The 22,296-nt window shown below is 34.7% G+C and overlaps 1 protein-coding gene across 1 annotated transcript; it reads left to right on the plus strand.

Annotated features, from left to right (window-relative positions):
* Positions 1 to 2,616: 2,616 nt before the first annotated feature.
* LIPI (lipase I) lies at positions 2,617 to 19,932 on the plus strand. The gene is made up of 10 exons (XM_042867706.1): positions 2,617 to 2,786; positions 5,945 to 6,321; positions 7,520 to 7,628; positions 8,455 to 8,556; positions 9,892 to 9,981; positions 11,109 to 11,276; positions 12,836 to 12,928; positions 15,467 to 15,578; positions 15,940 to 16,113; positions 19,668 to 19,932. Exons 1-10 carry the CDS (start codon positions 2,708 to 2,710, stop codon positions 19,753 to 19,755), a joined length of 1,392 nt encoding a protein of 463 aa, XP_042723640.1. The 5' UTR covers positions 2,617 to 2,707; the 3' UTR covers positions 19,756 to 19,932.
* The last annotated feature ends 2,364 nt before the right edge of the window (positions 19,933 to 22,296 follow it).

Genomic DNA, 22,296 nt, shown 5'->3' on the forward strand with positions numbered 1-22,296 from the left:
TTTTTTTTTTTTTTTTTTTTTTTTTTTTTTTTTTCTGAGTAAATTCCCAGAGGTCATCTTGATGACAGCAGCATAAGAAACCTTTTCATTAAGTTTATTCTTTTCTCAAGCTTTGACTGTGTGCTTTGCCTCAATACCATTAATTTCTCACAAAGGTTCTGTTACTGACCCGTCAGGTCTCAGCTAATAACTAGTAACAGACCACATGTTTTCCTTCAATCTGTTTAGAAAGGGATTATCCATTTACAGGTATTATAAGCCTTAGTGTAGAACCAGTCATGAGATTTAAATTTCTTCCAGTCAGTCTATTTATTTTTGTAATCTTTAGAGGGCTTTTTAAAAAACAAGTTTGATTTCATCTTGCCTGGAAGGAACTAGCACTCAAAAGCTCATGGATAGAGGAGGGTCAATGTTTGTTCCAGAGAAGTGCCTTGGTTCACAAGAGAAGTCAGAATTCTTGTAAGAACATTTTTCAAGATAAGGACATCCTTGAGTAGAAGGGGAAATACACGTGACTGCAGATCAGGATGTTACAATTTTCATGAGAATTTGATCTTAATTTTGAAAGCCATGCCAGGATTCCGTAGTACTTTTGGCTGTTATTTTATAAGCATCTTGGGGGGAGGGAACTGAAGTCTAAGTGCTCTTTTCTTATCTGTAAATCTAACAGTCTTGCACTGCAATAAAATTTAGCTTTTAGGTATTTTTTAACTTGAATACTTGGCAAGTCTTTTGTGTTTTTGTAATAGCTGATGCACTGTGGGCTCTCCCAAATGCAACCACAGTTCATTCAGGAGGGACTACCTTTACATTTCTGAGCTCTTGGGACACAAGCAGAGTACTTATGAGACAGTACAGTGATCCTCAAGTGAGAGAAGCAAGAAGAATGTAACCCAACAAAAGCATCATACAGAATATGCAGTGAAGAAGCATGAGTAAAACCTGAACTTCAAGGCTCTCACATCTACTAGTGAACTTGTTATCTGAAGCTCACTGTTCTTTTGGAGGATTTATGATAGGATGCCAGTGGAAGCCATTCTGTAAACAGTAGTTCAGAATTATGGATTTCCAAGTGGAGGGTCACTGTTGGTGAACAAAATTCCCCTTTCATGTGACAGTGGTCTGTCCCACAAGTACTAGTTCAACAAGCTGATTAATATTACAACATTTTCTGAGCATTCATTTGGTGCTAAAAACGTTTTCAGATCTTGATTTCTGAGGACTTAAAAAATTTAATTTCTTTTTAAACAGTTGCTAAATTAGTGTGGGTGATATATTATAGATTCTATCAACATAGGCAAAGTACTTAACATACATGTTAAGTACTGGGCGTATTGGTTTTTACCTTAGAAGGATCTTTTTTTTTTTTTTTTTTTTTTTGCTCTGTTCATATGTAAAAGAGCAAAGTATAGATATAAGAGCAATGGCATTAGGTATATGCAAAGGTGCATATATAAGATTTTCTTCTAAGATCAGTGACAGGTTGTTACATAAATACAGCAAATCATAGAACAGCTTAAGTTGAAGGGGACCTTAAAAAGATCATTGAGTTCCAGCCCCTGTGCTGTGAGCAGGGTTGTCAACCAGTAGAACAGGGTTGCCTGTGATTCCATCCAGCCTGGCCTTGAATGCCTCCAGAGATGGGGCATCCACAGTCCCCCAGGGCAGCCTGTGCCAGTGCCTCACCACTCTCTGAGTAAAAATTTTTTTCCCAACATCTAACCTAAATTTCTTCTCTTTTATTTTAAAGCCATTTAAAGCATTTAAAGCAATTTAAAGAAACAGTTCTCTTCCTGCTTATAAGTTCTATTTTAGTACTGGTTCTACATTAAGGCTTATAGTACCTGTAAATGGATACTTCTTACACAGGCAAATAGGATAGGGAACAAGGGGTAATAGTTTTAAACTAAGAGAGGGGAGATTAAAATTAGATATTAGGAGGAATTTTTTTTTTTTACTCAGAGAGTGGTATGGCACTGGAACAGGTTGTCCAGAAAAGCTGTGGATGTCCCATCCTTGGAGATGTTCAAGACCAGGTTGGATATGGTGCTGGGCACCTGGGCACCAGCCTGAGCTGGTGGGTGACAACTCTGCCCACAACAGTGGAGTTGGAACTAGATGATCTTTAAGATCTCTCCCAACCTATAGCATTCTATAATTCTATGATTCCTTTAGTTGAAATTGATGATCCTTGCAGGTCCTTTCCAACTCAGAATAGTCTGTGATTTCATGACTCTCTGATTATTTTCAAGTTTTTATAGAACAATTCTTCTGTCACCCCAATGACTTTCTGTGGCAAGTTTCTTGTATCCAGCTCAGTATTCCTAATTACAAGTGAGTGACACACTTGAAAAAAGCAGACATGGTGAGCATCTAATGTGACGTACACCTAGTCACTCTGCTTCCTAAGCTCTGTGGGTGTAATAGAGTTGTCAGTAATATGTAACGTCAATTGCTTACGTGTCAACCTGGTGATAACCAAATAGAGGGGGAAATAGATTAAAAAAATAGTCCCAACTCTGAATGCCCAGAAACCACCCTACCTTCTGAAGTCATTCAATAGGAGGAGTCATGAATTGCAGAAGTTTGAATACAGTTTTACTTTCTGCTTCCTAATCTACATGTCACCTACTTCATCAGTAGCATTCAGTTAAGTTAAAAATATAGCATGCTATAAGGAAGCACTTAGCTTGTCAATCATTTCAGAATGTTACACAGTACTTTTCTCCGTTTCTGCATGTTAAAATTGTGTTTCTTCATCTGTTTGGTGTACTGGGTGGAATCAGGTAAGAACTATAATCTTATTGTCTGTGATATAGACTCATGGCTTTATTAAGGTATTGAAAACTAATATTTCTTTATTTAAGTTGGCCAAAAGACTAAATCCTGTGTACTGTGCCTAATGAAGCAGAGGGCTGGTAAAGAGAATTTGATCACTTTGAAACTGAGCCAAAGGTTCTCATTTTAAAGTAAATAGAACAAAGTCTGATACTTTATCTCTTGCTGTACTTTGTACAGAGACACGCTCAGGTATTTGCACCTTGTACAGAGGTAATTGTAAACGAGTTCTAGCATATTAAAGTAAGTTTGAAATTTATTGGCAATTTACTATGTTGACAGCTTTTCAAGTTAAGTGTTGTATTTTAAATAGTAAAAGTTTAGTTACAGGAAGGCACTGTAAACTTAAGACGCTTATGATGGCTACAAACATACATAGGAAAGTTGAGATTGTATTCTACCTGAATTAAACTGCATATTTAACTGCCCAACCCCTGTTTGTATTTTCTCACTGTACAGAAAAATGTATTTGAGTACTCCCACAAATGTGCACAAAGGGCACCTGGGTACTGCTTCCAGGTGTCAAAGACAAAGGGACATTTGAAAAACGTCCCCTTAATGATTCATTACTAAACAATTCAAAACAGTAAATCGGCACGTTTATGTATTACCTAATTCACAGTAATGTTTTTATTCTCTACTCATGTTTCACACAACGATTCTGCTCCCATTTCTCAGCCTTAAGTAAATGAGTTTTATTCTGTTTGATGTTTCTCAGCAAGTAAGTAGGTTTCATCAGTTAAAATGCGCTTCTTGTGATAGTTTTTTCCTTTACATGGACCAGAGTGCATCTCTGTTGTATGTCAGTGTCATTCGATTGATTTAGAAAAAATGAACTATTATTTTTGCCAACCAAATAATGAATAATGCAATAAGAAATCAAAACATTTAGAGTGATATAAAGGAACTCATCAACTTTTACAATATCTTATTAGAATTCTTTCGTATGTATTAGAAATGTAGGAGTGACATTGCAAGCATCAGGAACTCAACTTGGATTTGAGAATATTAGGAAAAAAATGAAATAATTTCATGCTGTACCTATGAATCTGAATAGTAAAATTGTGCCTGTTCTTTTATTATGTAGTTTGCATGTGATGCTTGTGTGTTTGAATTTCTAGTTTTGTCATCATGCATTATTATATGAAAACTAGAAATTAAGCATGAAATGTCCTTTTACCATTTCAGAATCATATCAGTTGTATGGCATTTTGCCAGGTTCCTGAATACCACTTTTACTGAATTCAAGACAGCTGAACAGTTCTTGAATTCAGAATTTTTCTTGGATATTTTTCCACAATGAATTTGAGTTGCTTTCCTGTATCAGTAGTTAGTTAATAACCAGTCCAGTAATCACAATAGAAGTTATTTAAATTATTCAATGTCTAAATTAAGAGAACTGTGATGTTAGCTTTGAAATATGGGCAATTTTAACATTTTCCAGACACTATTCTTACAGGCATTGTCATTTATTATAAGGCAATAATGGGCACGAAAATTCTGTCTTGCACTTTTTGCCAGTGTGAGACAGGAAGTTTCAGGCCATTTTTAAAATGCTGTAACTTCAATTTCATTCAGGTTTGCAAATATCCATTATTTTTTCTGATATTCATTCCAGTGGTGACTGCTGATGTCATTGTAGACAGTTGGTTTGTCCTAGAGACGATTGGTCTTATTTCCTCAGATAGTGTTATTTTAGGAACTAAGTTCGTTTTCTTAAATTAATGTTTTGTAAGTTAGTATTATTAGTGTTCTCACTGCATCTTTACTGCATCTTAATTTGGCAGTTAAGTTATGCAAACATTGCTTGGTTTTTAGACCTCCACTATGATATCAAATATCTTTTTCATCTAGTTTGTAATGCCTTGTGCTTGCATCCTTTACAAGACACAATAAATATAGGGGGTTTCCTGTCTGAGAAAATGTGCAAATATAGTGGATTTGATTGCATGCTGGTGAAAGAAGAGCTAGAACTGCCTCCCCCTTAATTAAAAATTACTAAGAAAATCTTTTTTTTTTTTTTTTTTTTTTTTTTTTTTTTTTTTAAGGAACTGAATAGGCACTATTCCTCTTCCTAGTTTTGCTTTCTAGAATTTGACTCACTCTTGTTTCATAAAACGGGTAATAGCAAGAATATTGACATGGCTGCCATCAAATGTCAAACAAAAGGTTTATATAAAGTAGCCCACAAGAGGTCCAGACACTGGCCCAAAATTATTTGCTCATTAAATGGCTAAATGTATAGAGAATCTGGAGTGATCATATAGAAGAACTATGACAGGCAAAGGAGTTGTGCCCAGAATCCTGAAGCCACTTTCCACACAATATCACTATAATATCAATAGCCAAAGGTTCTTTTTTAACTCTTTATGTATTAATATATACACAGGGAAAAAAGAAATCTTTGTAGACTCTTTTGGAAATCTCCGTCCTTATTTTGGTCCTGTCTTATCTAAAGCTTAATCTGTTGTACCACAACTGTCTGAGTACAGAAATGCTAAACAATACATTTTTTCTTATGTCCTGTATATGCAATGATCTTACAGCTTCTGAATTTTTCAGATCCAGAACAGTATCCTCTATTTCTTTATTTCTTGGTAATGGTGTCCTAGTGGTGCTCCGTAACTAGAGAAGGATGCTGGATCATTTTCTACTGTCAGACTGTTTCTTGTTCACATATCAACCAAAAATGTGTAAGATTTAGGAACTTTCACACCCCTGGCTGAAAAGAGGAAGAAAAAAACACATCAGTCTTCCTGTTTATACAACACACACTGGTTATGATAAAGGAAGAACATACATTTGATGGTTAAGCAAATGATTTTACTGACACTAGCTGTTAATTTGTAATTTATAACAACTATGGTTCAGAAATAATTAGAAAGATTGTTTCATATTTGTTTGAAAGAACGTAGTGATATCTGCAAAGTAAATAGTTTAACTGTGGTTCTTTGACTTTCAGTACTCATTCTGGCACCTCATTCCAAAGACCTGTCGTGAATACAATGCGGGTTATTCACCGTTAGTGGGTAAAGAAATTCAACAGGTGATATTTCATGTGATACAACTCTCCAAATTACTGTATAATTTTATTTTTTGTTTCCAGATGAGGAGGAAAAATGTCCTGAATTTACAGATCTTAATATAGGCTATGCTTTGTCTGGAACAGAACTTCAAGTCCAGCTACTGCTATACACAAAGGAAAATCAAAATTGTTCTGAGAGACTCATTGAACATAATGTTACTGCATCTAAGTATCTTAATACCTCCAAGAAGATTATATTTGTTATTCATGGCTACAGACCAACAGGGTCTCAACCGGCATGGCTAGGTGAAATGAAGAAGCTCTTACTGTCTTCTGGTGATATCAATCTCATTATAGTTGATTGGAATCGTGGTGCTACAACTGTGATTTATACAACTGCTGTTGACAACTGCAGAAAAGTTGCAGAAATACTGAAGAACTATGTTGACCAGATGCTGGTAAGGTGTAGAGCTGTATGTGTCTTAAGAAATTTAAATAGCATAGTTTGTGTGAAAATGAATATTTAAAATATAGTTATGTCTAAAGAGGAGCACAATGAGCAATATTAAGTGATGTGTCTTTAACAAAGTACTTACTAACTTTGCATGCAATTTTTATTTCCCTGACTGCTCATTTCTCTTTCACTGAAAATATGTATGAGAGTGCATCTCATTTCTTTAGCCAGCTGGTATTTTTAGGTCTTCTGGAAACAGAGAAAGCACCAGTGGGAAGGTACAATGAGAGATAGTCAAGTAATACACAACAATAAAACACTGCAAAACATCACACATTTTTACCATTAATAAATTACTGTAATTAAGGATTTTAAATGAAAAATCACTGACTGATATATAAACATTTGTCTCAAAGTCACATACGCTTTTGAATTCTAGGGGTAGTTGATGAAACAATTTTGGTACCACAGTTCTTCAGTGAGCCTTAAATTTATGTATTTAATCAAATGAATAAAAAATCTTGTAGCATCTTTTATTCCATTTATCCCACAGTGATCTGTTTCATACTTGCTAGCTGTTGAAAGGTCTGTGGTAATTCATTTTGAGATGCTTTAAAATTTCAGATTTTACTTGTCATCCCATCATTTTGATAGATATTCTGCCAGGTGGACTGACCCTGTTGCAGAGTCCTTCAGTAGACAGTGGATTTTAGTTGCTATTTTTCTTTTTTTTTTGGAGGGCTCTGGTGGTTGGGTGAGGGGAGGGGTTTTTTAATTAGGTACTGCTTTCCTTGGGGAATGGCCCTGAGCTTTGTTAATTGTATTGTATTTTTAATCTATTTTACTGGAAAGATAAAGCAGAAGGTTTTTTCCCTCTAGTTCATAGTTTTAGTTCATCTCTCTTGTATCTGGTAAATGTCTTCCACTTCTGTCTCTCTGTGCTCTCCTTCTCCAAATAAGACTTTAGACTGTTTGGAAGAAATGTGACTCAAGCTTCCTTTCTACATTCTTATAGTCATTTATAGGTTACTACATTATGTAACCAGTACAGAATTTCAAACTGAAACAAAGTTTGTAATTTCCATTTGTTTTTTAAAGTTACAGAGTTAGATATGGAACATCAACCAAATGCAAACATTAAATCAATCTCCTGATGTCTAGTTAACTGTGTGTGCATTTTGTTTTCTATTGTTTTCTCACAGGCAGCTGGAGCTTCTCTTAACACTATGTATATGATTGGTGTTAGTCTTGGGGCTCATATTGCTGGTTTTGTTGGACAAAAGTATAAAGGCAAACTTGGCAGAATTACAGGTAATGCTTTTAATCCTGATACATGTATTCTAATGTACTTTGCCTGGTTGTCATAGTTGTGGATCATATAGATGCTAGAATTAAAATAATGACAAATAAGTACTGATTATTTAGAAACATACAATAAGGAAAATGCATCCATTGTGTAAGTTAAAAAAATTCTTCCTTGAGTACTTGTAAGTTACAGTTTTAATTTCCCAATTCGTTTACTTCTAGTTTCCCAAATGAAAACTGAATGCTACGTCCAACTGCCACTTAAGAAATATGCTGAGTTTCTGCGTAGTTGATGGAGTCTAAGATTTTCAAATCTCCTTCAGATGAAAATGTGATAAAAAATTAGTGTTTCACTTATATTCCTGTAACACTGTTATGAATTCCAACACTAACCTGTGAAATGATTGATGTTGGTTGAAGCTGTCTCCATCCAAGTTATCTCTATCTTGAGTTCTGGTGGCAAGAGTAGTTACACTTCATGTTTTATTCTTATAAAATATATAATAGGAACAATATTTTCTGAGGGAGAAGAGAAAATGAGTTCACCTGATTTCATCCTTAATATAGTTTGCTTATAGTTCCGGAGAATGGGGAGATGAGCACAACTTACTAGGAGAGAGAGAAATTCAAGGATCTGAGTTGATAAGTGTTGTGCTAGGAACTCATGCTTTGCTTAGCATGTAGAGGACTGGAAACTGTGGTTTTTTGTCTTATTATTATTACCCCTAGAAAAATGCATGAGTCAATAATAAATAATGCTCTAATGTCAGTCTTGAGTATAACTATAGAAACAGACTTTAGGATGTGTAATGCTAGCATTATTTTCATGTAGGTCTTGATCCAGCGGGCCCTTTATTCACTGGAGTACTACCGAAGGACAGATTGGATCGTACTGACGCACAGTTCGTTGATGTAATTCATACGGATGCTGATGGTAATAACAAAACTTGAACTTTACTATTTCAACTTGAGGAAAGGCAGGAAGGGGAAAGGGAATGGATAAGTTGTTTTGGGAACATCTGTAGAGTGTTGCAGTAGTTTTGTGTTACTGTGTGGAATGCTGGGCTGTTGATTCCTGACAACATGTATACTGTTAAAGTCTCTTGTATGTTATCATGCCTGTTTATCAAGCAAATGAAACTCATCTTCACTGATGAATTAAGCAATCATGACCTGTTATTCACTGATTTAGTTTCATAACTGAACCTGAAAATATCGGAGTAACTCTCAGTTCCAACAGCTAACTGAAGGCACATGTAGATAACCAGGGAGTCATGAATCCATTGAATGCCATGCAAATGTAGTCATTTATGTCTTGTTTGTTATAGCATATGCCTTCTGAATAAAAACAAAAAAAGAACTTTGCACACTGAATAAAACATTCATATTGAATTAATTTATGATACTATTCTTTGCAGTATATTTTAGAATAAACATCCTTTTACTCTGGTAGTGTGTATGAACCTGAATGTTGCAATTCAGTCAATATCACTGAATTAAAGCCTGTTCTCAGAAAACCAGTCTCAGTGCTGTCACTGAACAGATCTTCTGCTTAAAATTCAAAATGGAATCTCATCACTGTTAGGATGTTGTAGTCTACAATCTATCTGTACAATAATCTGGTTTCGTTTTCTTCCCAAAAATCTAAAGTAAACCTTTCAAATCTACCAAACTTGTCACAAATTTCTTATCAGTTTCCTTAATGGTACTAATATGTAGCACCTTACTATACAAACTCATAAATGAAGCTGTAAAATACCAATTTTTGTAACACTCCCATTAAGTGAATAAAAGTAAGGAAGCTAAAAAGGAAGTTAGGTCAGATAGAGCTAAATCTCTCTGTCATAGGACAGAAGTTTGGATTTTTCTACTTCAGTGTATTGTTTATATTAGTGTAGTTCAGAATCCAATCTTGAGCAAAAAAATGGGAAATCCTACTCAATTATACATTGGTAAAGAAATTTTGTTGCTACAGAGAACATGAATTTTATACATTTCTTTGTGCAAATGTGTCATATCTACAGTACTGCAGAGTTGCTTCTGTTCTATCCATTTTATATTGCTTAATAGGAGTCAGTAAGAGTGAATAACTTTCTTAAAAGAAGGAAAAAAGCCATGAATTTTAACTCAAGATGAATCTCATTTAAAGAAAGAACAATAAATTTTCAAATGCTTTTTTTTTAGATCTCCATATTATTTTGTAATGCAATCAGATAATAAATTGATCACTGGGTAATTCTGCTTATGTTTTGATTTGTAATGTTTTTAGCACTAGGTTTCAAGAAACCTTTAGGAAGCATTGATTTTTATCCAAATGGAGGAATGGATCAGCCTGGTTGTCCACAAACTGTATTCAGCGGTAAATAAAGGTTTGCTCAATTAAAGGGAAAAGACTCCAAAAGCAAATAAGAGAAGATTAACTTGAGTTCAATAGACACCGCACATTCTCAATAATATGGGGTCTGAGAGCATTTATTTTTCCTTTCCCATTCACATTCAACAGATGAGTAATAACAAAGATATTGTGGCTTGTTTGTTTGTTTGTTTATAAAGAACTTCCCATAAGCATACATATTCCATTGTATCTTTATTATTGTGTACATTATCTGCAGTAGTTATCATTATCTTCCTGTATTTATATATGGCCAAGTATGAGGGAAGATGTTGTGGGGGAAGATGTGAATGGTTTGGACTAGGTTACCTGCATATGACATGGAAAGCAATGTTTCTTAGGTTCCACCTGATTGGCAAAGATGTCCGAGGTTTTGAACAAGGATTTTTATACTCATCAAGAAGAAAGCACTTTATTGCACGATCTTTTCCTGTAGAATTGTGCTTGTTTCAGCCTCCATAAATCAGAAGAAAAGTTGCTATCATTTTTATTTACTCATTTTTGGTATATATCGGAATGCCCATATTTCTATTACAAATCTGCATACTGCTGGTATGAGTTAGATCTGCTTCAAAAGCACAGGGCTTCCACGTGGGTGCCTGTGAGTATGGCACATCCCTTAAGAGGGATCATCGTTACCCACGCATTTCTGTTTTGCTAAGAGGGAAAGGATTTTATTACCTAAAAACTTGGATGAAAGAATTTCTAAAGTAGTACTCAAAGTGGCTTTTCTACCTTGATGTTACACATAGCCAACTGAGCACAAGGCCAATTGTAATGCAGGCTCAAGCTTGATAATAAAGTGGTGACAATTTGTCAGAGTAGTAGACAGACTGTTTCTTGCATATAAAATCCCACAGATTTTTTTCTTCATACCTGTAACATTCAAAACAGTCCAATTTCTTCTTGCTGTGTTTGCGTATCCATTTTTTTTTTTTAATGTTCAAATAACTTATAAGGTCAAATAAACAGGAATAAAATCATGGCTAACAAAGAATGACTTAGTTAAACTGAAAACCTGGTTAATATCTTTTCTTTCCTGAAGAAAAAGGATGATATATGTATATGATTATTTTATTTCTTCTTTCCTGAAGGTTTTCAGTATTTTAAATGTGACCATCAAAGATCTGTCTTCCTCTTCTTATCATCTTTGAAAAAGAGGTGCAACATAATAGCATATCCTTGTGCCTCCTACTCAGATTACAAGAGAGGAAAATGTCATGACTGTGAAGTTTTCCAACCATTATCCTGTCCAGTACTGGGTAAGAATTGCTCGGTCTACTTTGAGATGGGTGAGATTTTCCAAGGAATTCAGACTTGCTCTTTCTGGGCTTTCTTCAAAGATCTGTAGAATACTGTTAAAGAATCAACAAGATTGGTTGGGTACAGAACTGCATACTGTTTTAAACCATTAAAAGTTTAAGGCTTTTTCTTCTTCATAGTTATCTCTGTTAGAGTACTGAATGTTCTTAACCTTTACTAGGCTTTCTAGCCTCAAGTGGATTCAGAATGCATTTTCTCTTTATAAAAAAACTGCTTCTACTTAGTCCATCATGTTAGGCTTTCATACTGTGCTCTTGTTTCTAGAGTGCCTGAGTTTTTTTGTTTCAGAGTAATAATATTTATAACAATTTCATGGGGTCTCCAGCTCCTCTTTTTGAATCAAATTCTTATTTGTAGACACTTTAGTTGTTTGGGGCTTTATTACTAATTATTTTAGAGAAGATCTAGAGACAGTTTGAAAGCAGCTACAGTAATGTGAGCATTTGCTAGATGGCAGAGCAGGATTTTCACAAGAATTACATTTTTATAATATTCAAATAGAAGTTAACTTTCAGTTCATGCTTTATCTTCTTCACATCCTTAAATACATATATGAGATCATGTCTGAAGAGAAAGCACAGACATATCTGTATCCTACTTTATAATAAGAAGCAGCTATTACAGTACTTTATAATAGGATGAGAAGACTTGAGTGCTTTCCCAGAATGGTTACCAGCCATGTTTGATGCAAGCTGACAGAATGCCTGAGCTGGAGAAGGAGAAATATGTGACCAATCAGCTGACACTTTTTTTTTTCTTCTTCTTTTTAAATACCCGTAAAACTAATGAGGAAATGGCAGGTTGCTGCATCTGGGAACTGGGTAGAAAAACAGCATCCTTCTGACACAGGCTCTTCCACTTGCTGTCTTGCAGTGATCTCTGCAGACTAGAACTAGCCCTTACTGTCCATTCTAGTCAAAGAAATAAGACAGACAAAATGGCATCAGCTATTTTAGAAATAAGAACTATTGTCAAGACCCAAAATCAAAAAGCAAGTTGCATAAAATGAAAATACATTGCATCCAAGAGCTCAGGTCATGTAATACATGTCTAATATTTTATTTATTCTATCTTATTAGAGAATACCCACAGTTATAGACTACAGGGTTTTAAAAATGCTTATTTTAACAATTCAAGAAAGAAAGGAATTTTACTAAATGTGAACCTGTTTTGTAATTATTCTCTCCAAATATGTGAACTACCTTTTTAGGTTTGTTTTTATTACCTTGTAAGGTTTTATAAACACTGTTCTTGTGAACTTTGCACTTAGACTACGTAGATTCAAAATATTGGATTATGATAATTCTACTATTGCTGACGTATCAGAAAAATGAAATACATATATATTACATTCTGTTATACTTAGGGGATTCCTGCATTTTGCGAGTCAATTATTTTCTAATATAATGTTTTAGAAAATTAAAGCCAAATCTGTCACTTTTATATGTCATTATATTGCTAAATATCTGAAATAAAATATTTAAACATTCAATTTCAGGTTATTATGCTGATAGCTGGAAAAAACAGTTAAATCTCAGGAATTCACCAACGAAAGCTTTTTTTGATACTTCAGATGAAGATCCATTCTGCAGTGAGTGACTGAATACACATGCATACATGTATATACACATATTCACAGCAAACTTGTTGTGAAGTTTTATGGTTGCCATTTGTTAGCTGATTTGAAGTGAATGCACGTTAAGAGTAGAAAGGCATTGTTCACTGCAGTATGAAAGGGTGGAATAAACCATGAGTTAAGCAAAAGTTTGCAGACTGGGGCACGGAGGAGAGTGATTATGGCAGAAGAGTTAGAACCGAGAAAGAAATATGACTTTAAAAGTAATGAGCTGTACTGTCTGAGGAATAAGGAAGCCAGAAAATGAGAATTGAGTGACAGTGAAAAAAATAGACTGAGTGAACCTGCCTAGATGGAATAATTCCTAACATTTTCAGAGAGCAATACCCTGGTGCTGTGGTTGGAGGAAGGAACACTTGTATGTTTCTCCCTAGCAAAGGAAGTGTACAAAGTAAACTAGAGCTACTCTTGCTTTTTAAGTTCCATATCTCTGTGTGAGGAAAACAGCTGAGTGAAAACCTAGCTAACTTTATTAGGGTAATGCTACAATGGAATGAACACTCGTGGCATGGGGTTTAGCTAGAACAGTTTAGATATTTACCTCTCCATCGAGAGGGTTACATTCTCATCTAATTTCTGTTTTTATCAAGAGACTTTACACTCTTCTAATTGATAATGTTACAAGTTCTTTGATTTGGTATATGAGGATGAGCTTAGATGGAATTGAAGTGAAATCAAGTTCTCCTATTAGCTTTTTTCATAATCTTGGCTAGTTTTGTGACTGAATATCTCTTGCTACTATGTTAATTGTGCTTACTTGTATCACGGTTTCTTGCAAAAGGCTTGGGAGAGGTTAATGAAGTTGTTCTAGATACTACATAGCATGGTGGTAGGGTTATTTATACAGCTGACCAATAAAAAAAAGTAGTCTTGGTGTGCAGTGAAGAAGTTTTGGATAACAAAGCCCAAGGTACAAACTTCAATTTGCTTACATATATGCATTCAGTGTGGCAGATGGAGTATGAAGAATATTTGGGTTGCTGATTGCATTTCAAATGTGCCAAGCTTAATATTGCAGAGGCTCCAGAGTCTTCCTGATCCTCCTTCACTAAACCACACAAGTCAAATCTACTCCCATTGGCCCTTCCTGACCCACAGAAGAAAAACAATTCCTCTTCCCAGTGATCTTTCTGCTGAACCTATACGCTTGCTAACACCACTCCTCTCCCCCTAACAGGTCGGCTTGGAGTTTGCTTTTTTATGCTCTTAAGGCTGAATGGGCCACTAGTTCTCCTTGCTTCATTCCTCCCAGAGAAAAATATGGCTTGGCTTTGCTTTCACAATTGTTAATTGTCTGGGCATTTATCAGAGATCCACGTAGGGAGAATCCTGGTTCTTCCTCGTGGAAAGAAATAACACAGAATAAAAAGGATTACATACAGTAGTCTAGAACAAGGGTGACAGAAGAGAGAAAGCAGGGTAATACTACCAAACACAGGAGATATATGGAAAGGAATAAAAGTGTTGTAATGACAGGATAAGTTTTAGGGAAAATATGCAGAGTCATAAATAAAAATAAGTCTAATAAACTGGTCTGAAAAAGAGGGAATTTACTAACTAACCTTATTTGAATTCTTAGATGTTTAAAAACATGAGAAAATAGAAATAAACAAGAGTCTGTAAACTAAGCTAATACTGTAAACCTGACAAGCTTTTCATTCAAGGTGAGGCTTGGTCTCTTAGGAGGGAATTTTAAAGATCAACATCAAATTAAAAAATACAAAAAAAAAAAAAAAAAAAAAAACAAAAAAAAAAAACCAAAAAAAAACCCACAAAAAATTTGAATTGGCTTCCTTACTTAATAAAGCTGTATCTCCTCTGGATAGCCATAGCACAACTACAATATGAGTGCCGGCTGCAGAAGTGCACTAGAAGGCCAGGTCAGAGTTTCTTAACATGTGGCAGGACAGATCAGTGCTGTACTCCTGAACAATGTCTCTCTTCAGCAGTTGCATCATGAGTAATCTGCTCGCCTAACTAGCCTCCTACCTTGGCAATCCATAAAGCTTGCATGAATGCTGTTCCTCCCTCTTCCTGCTAATGTACCTCTTCTATTTTTTGGACACTTTACTTTTGCAGATAATGTGGTAGTTTCACCACATTAGTAACTCAAACATTTCCACTTTGCAAAGCTTGCCAAGTATTTGAAGGTGCCACTTAGGACTTAGTTGTGCTTTGTTTATTTAAGCAGGTCAAGCTCTTCATGTTAACTCTGACAACAGGTTTTTTTCTTATGCAAATCTTTTCCATATAAAAATTGGAAGAAATTATGCATTAATTACACAGAACTCTAAGCAGCCATTTGGAAGAAGCTACTTTTTTTTCTTTTCTTTTTTTTTTTTTAATAGCCTTTTTATTTTGATTTGAGCTGGTATCTTGGAAGTAAAGGATCACTATTACTACCCAGTAAATACTTTTGGCAGAGTGCTACTAGCAGTCCTAACTGTTGAGGTTCATTCCTTGGATCTTACTATTTCCTATTTGTTTTTGCAGTGTACAACTATTTACTGGATATTACTACTTGGAATAAAAGCATTAGAAGAGGTTTCATTAAAGTTAAAATAACAGATTATGCTGGAAATACAGTAGAGTCACAGATGAATAGGTATGTCATAATTTGTCTCTAAACCTTTTGTTATCTATTTACCAAACTAATTTCCTGAGTTTCCTAATCCTTGCTTCAGACTTATTAGTCTAAGTCTAAAGTTATCATCAAGTTATTTAGTCTTGGCCACAGCTCCTTTTCTTGGATTTGATATGGCTCTGTGTCACAGGCAACACTCCTCATACTGAAATGATCCTCTTTCCCTTTACAAATTATGCCCCTGAATCCAGTTCTCGGTGTCGTTCTGAATGCTCTCAGGTGATCCATCCTGCAAGACCTCTGCTCTTAGTAATAATTATTAATAATAATGAATATTTCTTAGATTAAAAAAAATCTGACTGGAAATGATATTTTTCTTTAGTGAAGTGACGACATTTCAGCAATACAAAAGAGTGAAAATATTAACTGGATTTTACCAGGATTTTGAGAAAATATCCAAAATTTCATTGACCTTTTCTACGAAGACTTTAGTAGGCCAGAAATACAAGCTTAAGATTCTTCAGATGAGACTGAAAGCTCTCAATAATCCAGAAAGGTAAGTGTAATGTATCCACGTTGTGTATCTGCCAGACTGCTCAGGATGTTTCCCCAGAAATTTGTACTAGGCTCTATTGATTTTTTTATTACGTATTCATAAATGCATAAGTATCCTTCTAATCCTCTCTCAAATTCATCATATGGAAGAAATGTTCTGTACATCAATGTTTAATGCACCGCATCCTCAGTTTATATCTCTTGAGCCTGTAAAAGTCATGTATGTTCCTTATTACAGCAGGCTGTTGCTGCTTTCAGGTCTGAGGGAGCTCTTCAGGACCACTTATGTAGACCAGTCTGACTTAGAGCAGGAAACTACATGGTGAATTCTCTTCCTGCAGATGAATTTTATGAAGTACTTTTCTGATTTTAATTATGTGTCTGCACACATCTTTTCACATTCAGATACGGAATGGAGCACTTTAGATACTTTGATGACTGGAATAAGCTTTTAGTCCTGTGGCTGATGGTAAAGATCCTCCAAGACAAAAACATACAGTCTGTGCCTGTCTACACTTAAAATGAAATAATCAGTGCTTATTGCTGATTGCTGCTACTATCCTTTCATTATTTATTTATGTTTTCAAATATTTTAGCAGCATTACTGTAATTCATTTTTTAAGTCTCAAAGTTACTTGTACCGTAGCATCAGCAATTACGTTTTTAATTTTCAACTTGTGATAATAGTGTACTACAAACAATAGTTAAGAAATGCCATGGAGTAGCAGCATTACTGTTTTTTAGAGTTATTACATATATTTGTTTCATATGAAGGCAGATTCAACAGAGACAAAATTTAAAATAAAATGTGCACAGTGGGTATTAGGAAAAGTTTCTTAACTATAAGTGTACTTAGACACTAGAACAAGCTTCCTAGAGAGGTGGTTGATGCCCCATGGATGTCACTGTTCAAGAGGAATTTGAGCAATGCCCATGGTAATATGCTTTAACTTTTGGTTAGCTCTGAATTATCAAGCATTTGGCTTAATGACTTTTGAATGTCTATTCCAGTCTCCCCTTTCCTTCCCTTCTGATCTTCTTTTCCCTTCCAGTCTCCCCATGTTCCCTTCCCAAATAACTAATAAGTGGGAATATTCATTCATTTATACTTACTTATATTCTACTTACAGTGAATATTCCTTTTTGGTTTTGAGTTTTCATGCCTGTTAGTCAGACTCTTGTTAGTTTTAAAGTGAGGTGTACTTGGTTTAATATAAGATCCCCTAAAATCCTTATGGAGCTTTATCAGACGGCAGTCATATAGGCACATTTGATGTTTTAAGATAATGATGGAAAGAAGTGTGCTGAATCAGCATGTGAAGGTAATTTAAATGCAGATGTTACATTGCCATTGTTTAGTATAATTACATAATTGCTCAATGTAATTGTAACTACCTATATTTACCTTATTTAGTTACATGTAATTACACCAATTACTTGAATACAGGATAATCAACTAGAAACTAGTTTAAAATATTTAAATTATTCACATAACAAACTAGTAGATGAAAAACAGGAACAGATGCAGAGATAAAAGGCAATAGGAGTCTCAGTCTTCTCTGATTTGAGTTGATAGTGAAGCGTGGGATATCACTGAAAATTGTTTACTGACCCATTATTCAAAAGGTGTTGTGTAAATGTGGGTGCTAAGGAATACATATAATTTTCTGACTCTTTTTCTAATTTCTAAGATAAATCATTCTGGCTCACACGTAAAAACAGCTTTGGTAACTTGTGTGTGTCCTGGTGTCTCACTAAAACCTTTTGAATCTCTCAGTCAGGTTGAACTCAACTGACAGAGAAGGTGAGTCTCAAAAATACTTATCCCAGCCACTCTTTTTTTTTTTTTTTTTTTTTTTTTTTTTCTTTTAATTAAAGCAAGAATAGGTATAACAGAAAAGATGACCTTATTAATATCTCTACTGAACAAAAGAGTGGACCAAGCCCTTGCTTTTTAGGAGACATAAGAGAAGCCACATGGAGTGAAAGTTTCTGAATGCCTCACTTCCCCAAAATATTTGTGTTTTGTTCCTTCTTTGGAGAACCAAACCTACTCACCACAATCCCATTCCTTGTACTTGATAATGACAAACTTGGATGGATTTAACTTTAAATGAGATAAAATATGTTGGAAACTACGTTTTTATTCCTAGCATTCATCATCTTGTCTAAGAACTATATCCCCTGTGATTAGATAGAATCCTTCCCATATTACCTCTTTTGGAGAACAGGCTCTGTGAACATTCTTGGCTGTTGTGTTGCAATTGTGCTGAAATGCAGCAATGTGAACTCAAATTAAACTCAAGAAATGTATCCAAGCAATAATCTTACATTATTCGGGTTGAAATTTTGTCCTCTAAATTTTTTCACAGGCTTTTTAAGGATTTTTAAAATACTTCCATTTTCTGTGCTTTCATGTCTTTTTTTCTCCCTCTACAAAAATAATACAAGACTAAACCATTACATTCAAATCAAAACAAATCATGGATGAGGGACTGCATTAAATTCTATTTTGCACTGTACAAAATACCAGAATTTGTCTTGATCATCTTAGTTGTGAAATCTACTGCCTTAGCTTTGTGAGGACTTTGATGAGGCTCAAAAATCTGGCAGTATCCCATGCAGGTAGGTGAAGCCATCACTAGTTGGAAATCTTACACTAATGGGCAACAGCAAAGGTGCACCTTCTTTCTTGGCTTTTTTTCCCTTAAGTGTTTCACTGTATGTGTCAGTTCTGTGTGAGTTGTGTTGTACAGCCAGTTCAAACCAATGCAGATAATTTTGAATAAAATAAGTAACATAGTTTATGTGCCTTTAGAGGAAAGGATGTGCTAGTCATTTGCTTGTCCAATCCAGATCACAGTATTTATCTTTAGTAGGTCATGAAGGACAGAGCTATCATCTCTGCCCTAAATGTGCAGTTAGCTTCCGTTGACATCAAAAGGTAAAATTCTATCTGTGAGAGGCACTTTTCATGACATCTGTATGTGTTTGTGTAGTATTGCACAGTTCTGGATTTTCCACGCATTTGATGACAAATTACTGTTCTGCGTGAAACTTTCTTGTACATGCACTCATTACATCTGAAAAACAGAAACAGTGTTAAGATGCTTTCTTTGGAATGAAAGAAGAAAAACTTTCATAGCTAGGGGATTCAAAATAAATTGAATTTCCCAGTGTTCACAGAAACTGGGCTGTGCTTGGACCATTGTTCTAAATAATTATTTTTAACTTTTAATTTTAATTTTAATTTTAATTTTAATTTTAATTTTAATTGTACTGTTATTAGCTTTCAGTTCAGATTAATATGAGACTCTTCATACTCATGCTACTATGCTTCATCTATTTCATGTTCTGATTGTTTGTAGTCTGGCAAAACTATGCTAGTGATGTATTATATAGGGTATAAGCTTAGACAAGAAGACATTTTTTGTTGTCCTGAGTACCATCTCTGAGAGGTGGTAAATACTGGAATTGTAATTCAGATGCTAAAAGATTTTTCAATTAATTTTAAAATTTCTGTTATGCACATTTTTTCTGTTTTTACTTTCATAGGCTACAGCTGTGCAGATATGATTTTGTACTGATGGAGAACATTGAACTGACCTTCAAACCTATCCCCTGCCCAGAGAAGAGCACATGAAGAGAGAGAGCTTCTACTAACATAATTTCTCTCATGGCAATGACATTTTGATTCTTCCTCAGGATAAAGACTGCAACAAGAGGAAATGAGATAAACTAGATTTATTTTCAAGAGTCTATGTGGTAATATGCATTACTTCCTTTGAGTGCCTTAGGGTGAAATTCATTGAAATGTTCAGATACCTCTGCATTTTAGAAATTTTAATAAAATAAATGTATCGTGGTAAAGAACATACAGTGATCTATTAGTTATTATTTGTTAGCAGTGAGACAACTACTGAATTAAAGATGAATTATCTGCATAATCTTGGCACATTATTAATCAAGTCATACATGTATTTAATTATTTATTATTTATAATGGATTTTACATTGAAACATAATTATCTGTCTACTAAGTGAATTTAATATACTGTACATGTGATCTACAGATCTAATATACAGCAGTTTTGCTGTGTTATGCTCACTGGATAAATTAATCCACATTTTCTCATTGTTTAATGTCTCAGTCTCTGAGAACTGGAACAATAAGATTTGTGAGCACATACATAAATTTGCTGTTTAAATCAATTATCTTTATCCTCCTCCAAGATGAATATCATTGCACCCACTCAGATCTTTTACTATTAAAGTTATGGACAGGCAATGATGTTTCAGATATGAAGTAATTCTGAAGTCTATTCTAAAGAGAACAAAGATGAAATATATGCATTTATATTCTATTTCAGTTTGGGCCTCTTCCGATTAGAACTGCTGCTCAGGTTAAAACTGATGACAGTTTTTCACTTATTTTAAGGATTAATCCAGTTCAAAAAAGGTTTTTCAATGCCAGCTTGCCTTTTTTCATGATACTGATCATTGAAGAAAAGATACATATATTATTTTTCTTTAAGAATATTATATGTATTTAATCCTCTTTTCTAATGTAAGTAAGTTCTAGGCATGTTTTCCTTTTCCTCCTTTTCTCATGCCCCTAGTGCTCCTGCTCTTGATAGCAATACTTGGTTGAACTTATTGGCCAGTTTCACCTGAATGTCAATAGTGTGGGATGTCCAAAACCTATGAAGAGTGTTTTATTGAAAGTAAGCAGATGAGTTAGAAGGCAAATTGAAAATAGTGTCCCAACTACGAAAAAGTGAGCTGTAACTTAGTTTGTATAATTGCAAAAGGCCGCTCCAACATGCAGGTTAATGTGTGCAAAGCTCCAAAGCTGCTATTGCACATGCTTTTACTTGTCTAGACAAGACAAGCTGGGATACATCAAGACAAATATATACACACTTGTGGACAGAAATCTCATTATTCCATGGAAGTGGGTTATCTCAGGTGGAGTCTCACTCAACTTTGGCATTTCATTGTATGCTTTTTTTGTTTTGTTTTGTATGGTTATGTGAAAGTGTTTTGTATTTCTCTATTTCATTCTACTCTTTTTTTTTTTTTTTTTTTATCAGCTCCTTGTTTTCATTATGTAGTTTTTCACACACTGTCTCTCAGCACCTTTAGAATCCCCTGTATGGGTTCTGAGCCATTATTTTTTTCATCATCTTACCTCCCAATACCTGTTACTCATATCGCTTAAAAGGAAGCTTACACACCCGAAAGTAAATTTCACATGGATCAAACAGAAATATTGTCATGGGTGACAGACTTTCAGGCAGATAAACGTTTCAGACTGCCTAAGTTTCCTTCAGTGTTTCCTTCTCTTTTTAAAATTATTATTTATTGCTATTTTTGCTCTGATTTTATGTCCTACTGAAAAGAACTGAAGTACAGAGCATGATTATCAGTTTGCATATAAACTTGTATTTTACATGTCAATTGCAAGTTACTATCCAGAAAAATTAATGAAACTGTATCATTTGTAAATTGACAGTGTTATGGATAGATGGATTGCCCTTTCCAGTACCGAGGCCTTGTTTACTACTACAACTGCTGTTGACTTATATGTCAAATGGCTGAGATTTTAACAGTATTTTCCAGGTTGTTTTCCCATATGAGCTTAATTTTCAGCAGCTTTCTCTATTTAGAATAGAGACACAAAAAAGTCTGCCTTTTCAGTATTTGCTGTGATTGGCATTTTCACTGTAAAATATATTCTTTGCCTTTTACTTGCTCACAAAATAGGCAAGAACTCTGGTGTTTAAGTCGTTGGAAAGGGCAACTTTCTTTTAGGCAGTAGTCATAACTCGTATATACAACAGGCTGCTAGCCCCAGGCATTCCTAATTTATCAAGTAAACATACAGACAAAATGGTGCCTGCACAAGGAATCATACTATATTGAATTGTGTGTTGGAGTGTAAGACATGAGTAACTAAATGTGAAGAATTGAAGACTAAGATACCTTTCTAGGCATTTTCCATTGTAAATGCTTGTAAAAAAATGCCAGCTAAGATGCTTCTGAAGATACAAGGAGACGTGGTAAGGTATGACTAATGCTGTTAAACAGTGATGCAGTATAAAGCTAATGGTAATATTTTTACATATTTTAAACATACCTACATAAGCTATGGTGAGGACCATACCTATATAAGTTAGAGCAGA

Source organism: Lagopus leucura, unplaced genomic scaffold, assembly GCF_019238085.1.
Source record: "Lagopus leucura isolate 7727_CA_CO unplaced genomic scaffold, USGS_WTPT01 Super-Scaffold_100001, whole genome shotgun sequence".
In the NCBI taxonomy this organism is placed as follows: domain Eukaryota; kingdom Metazoa; phylum Chordata; class Aves; order Galliformes; family Phasianidae; genus Lagopus; species Lagopus leucura.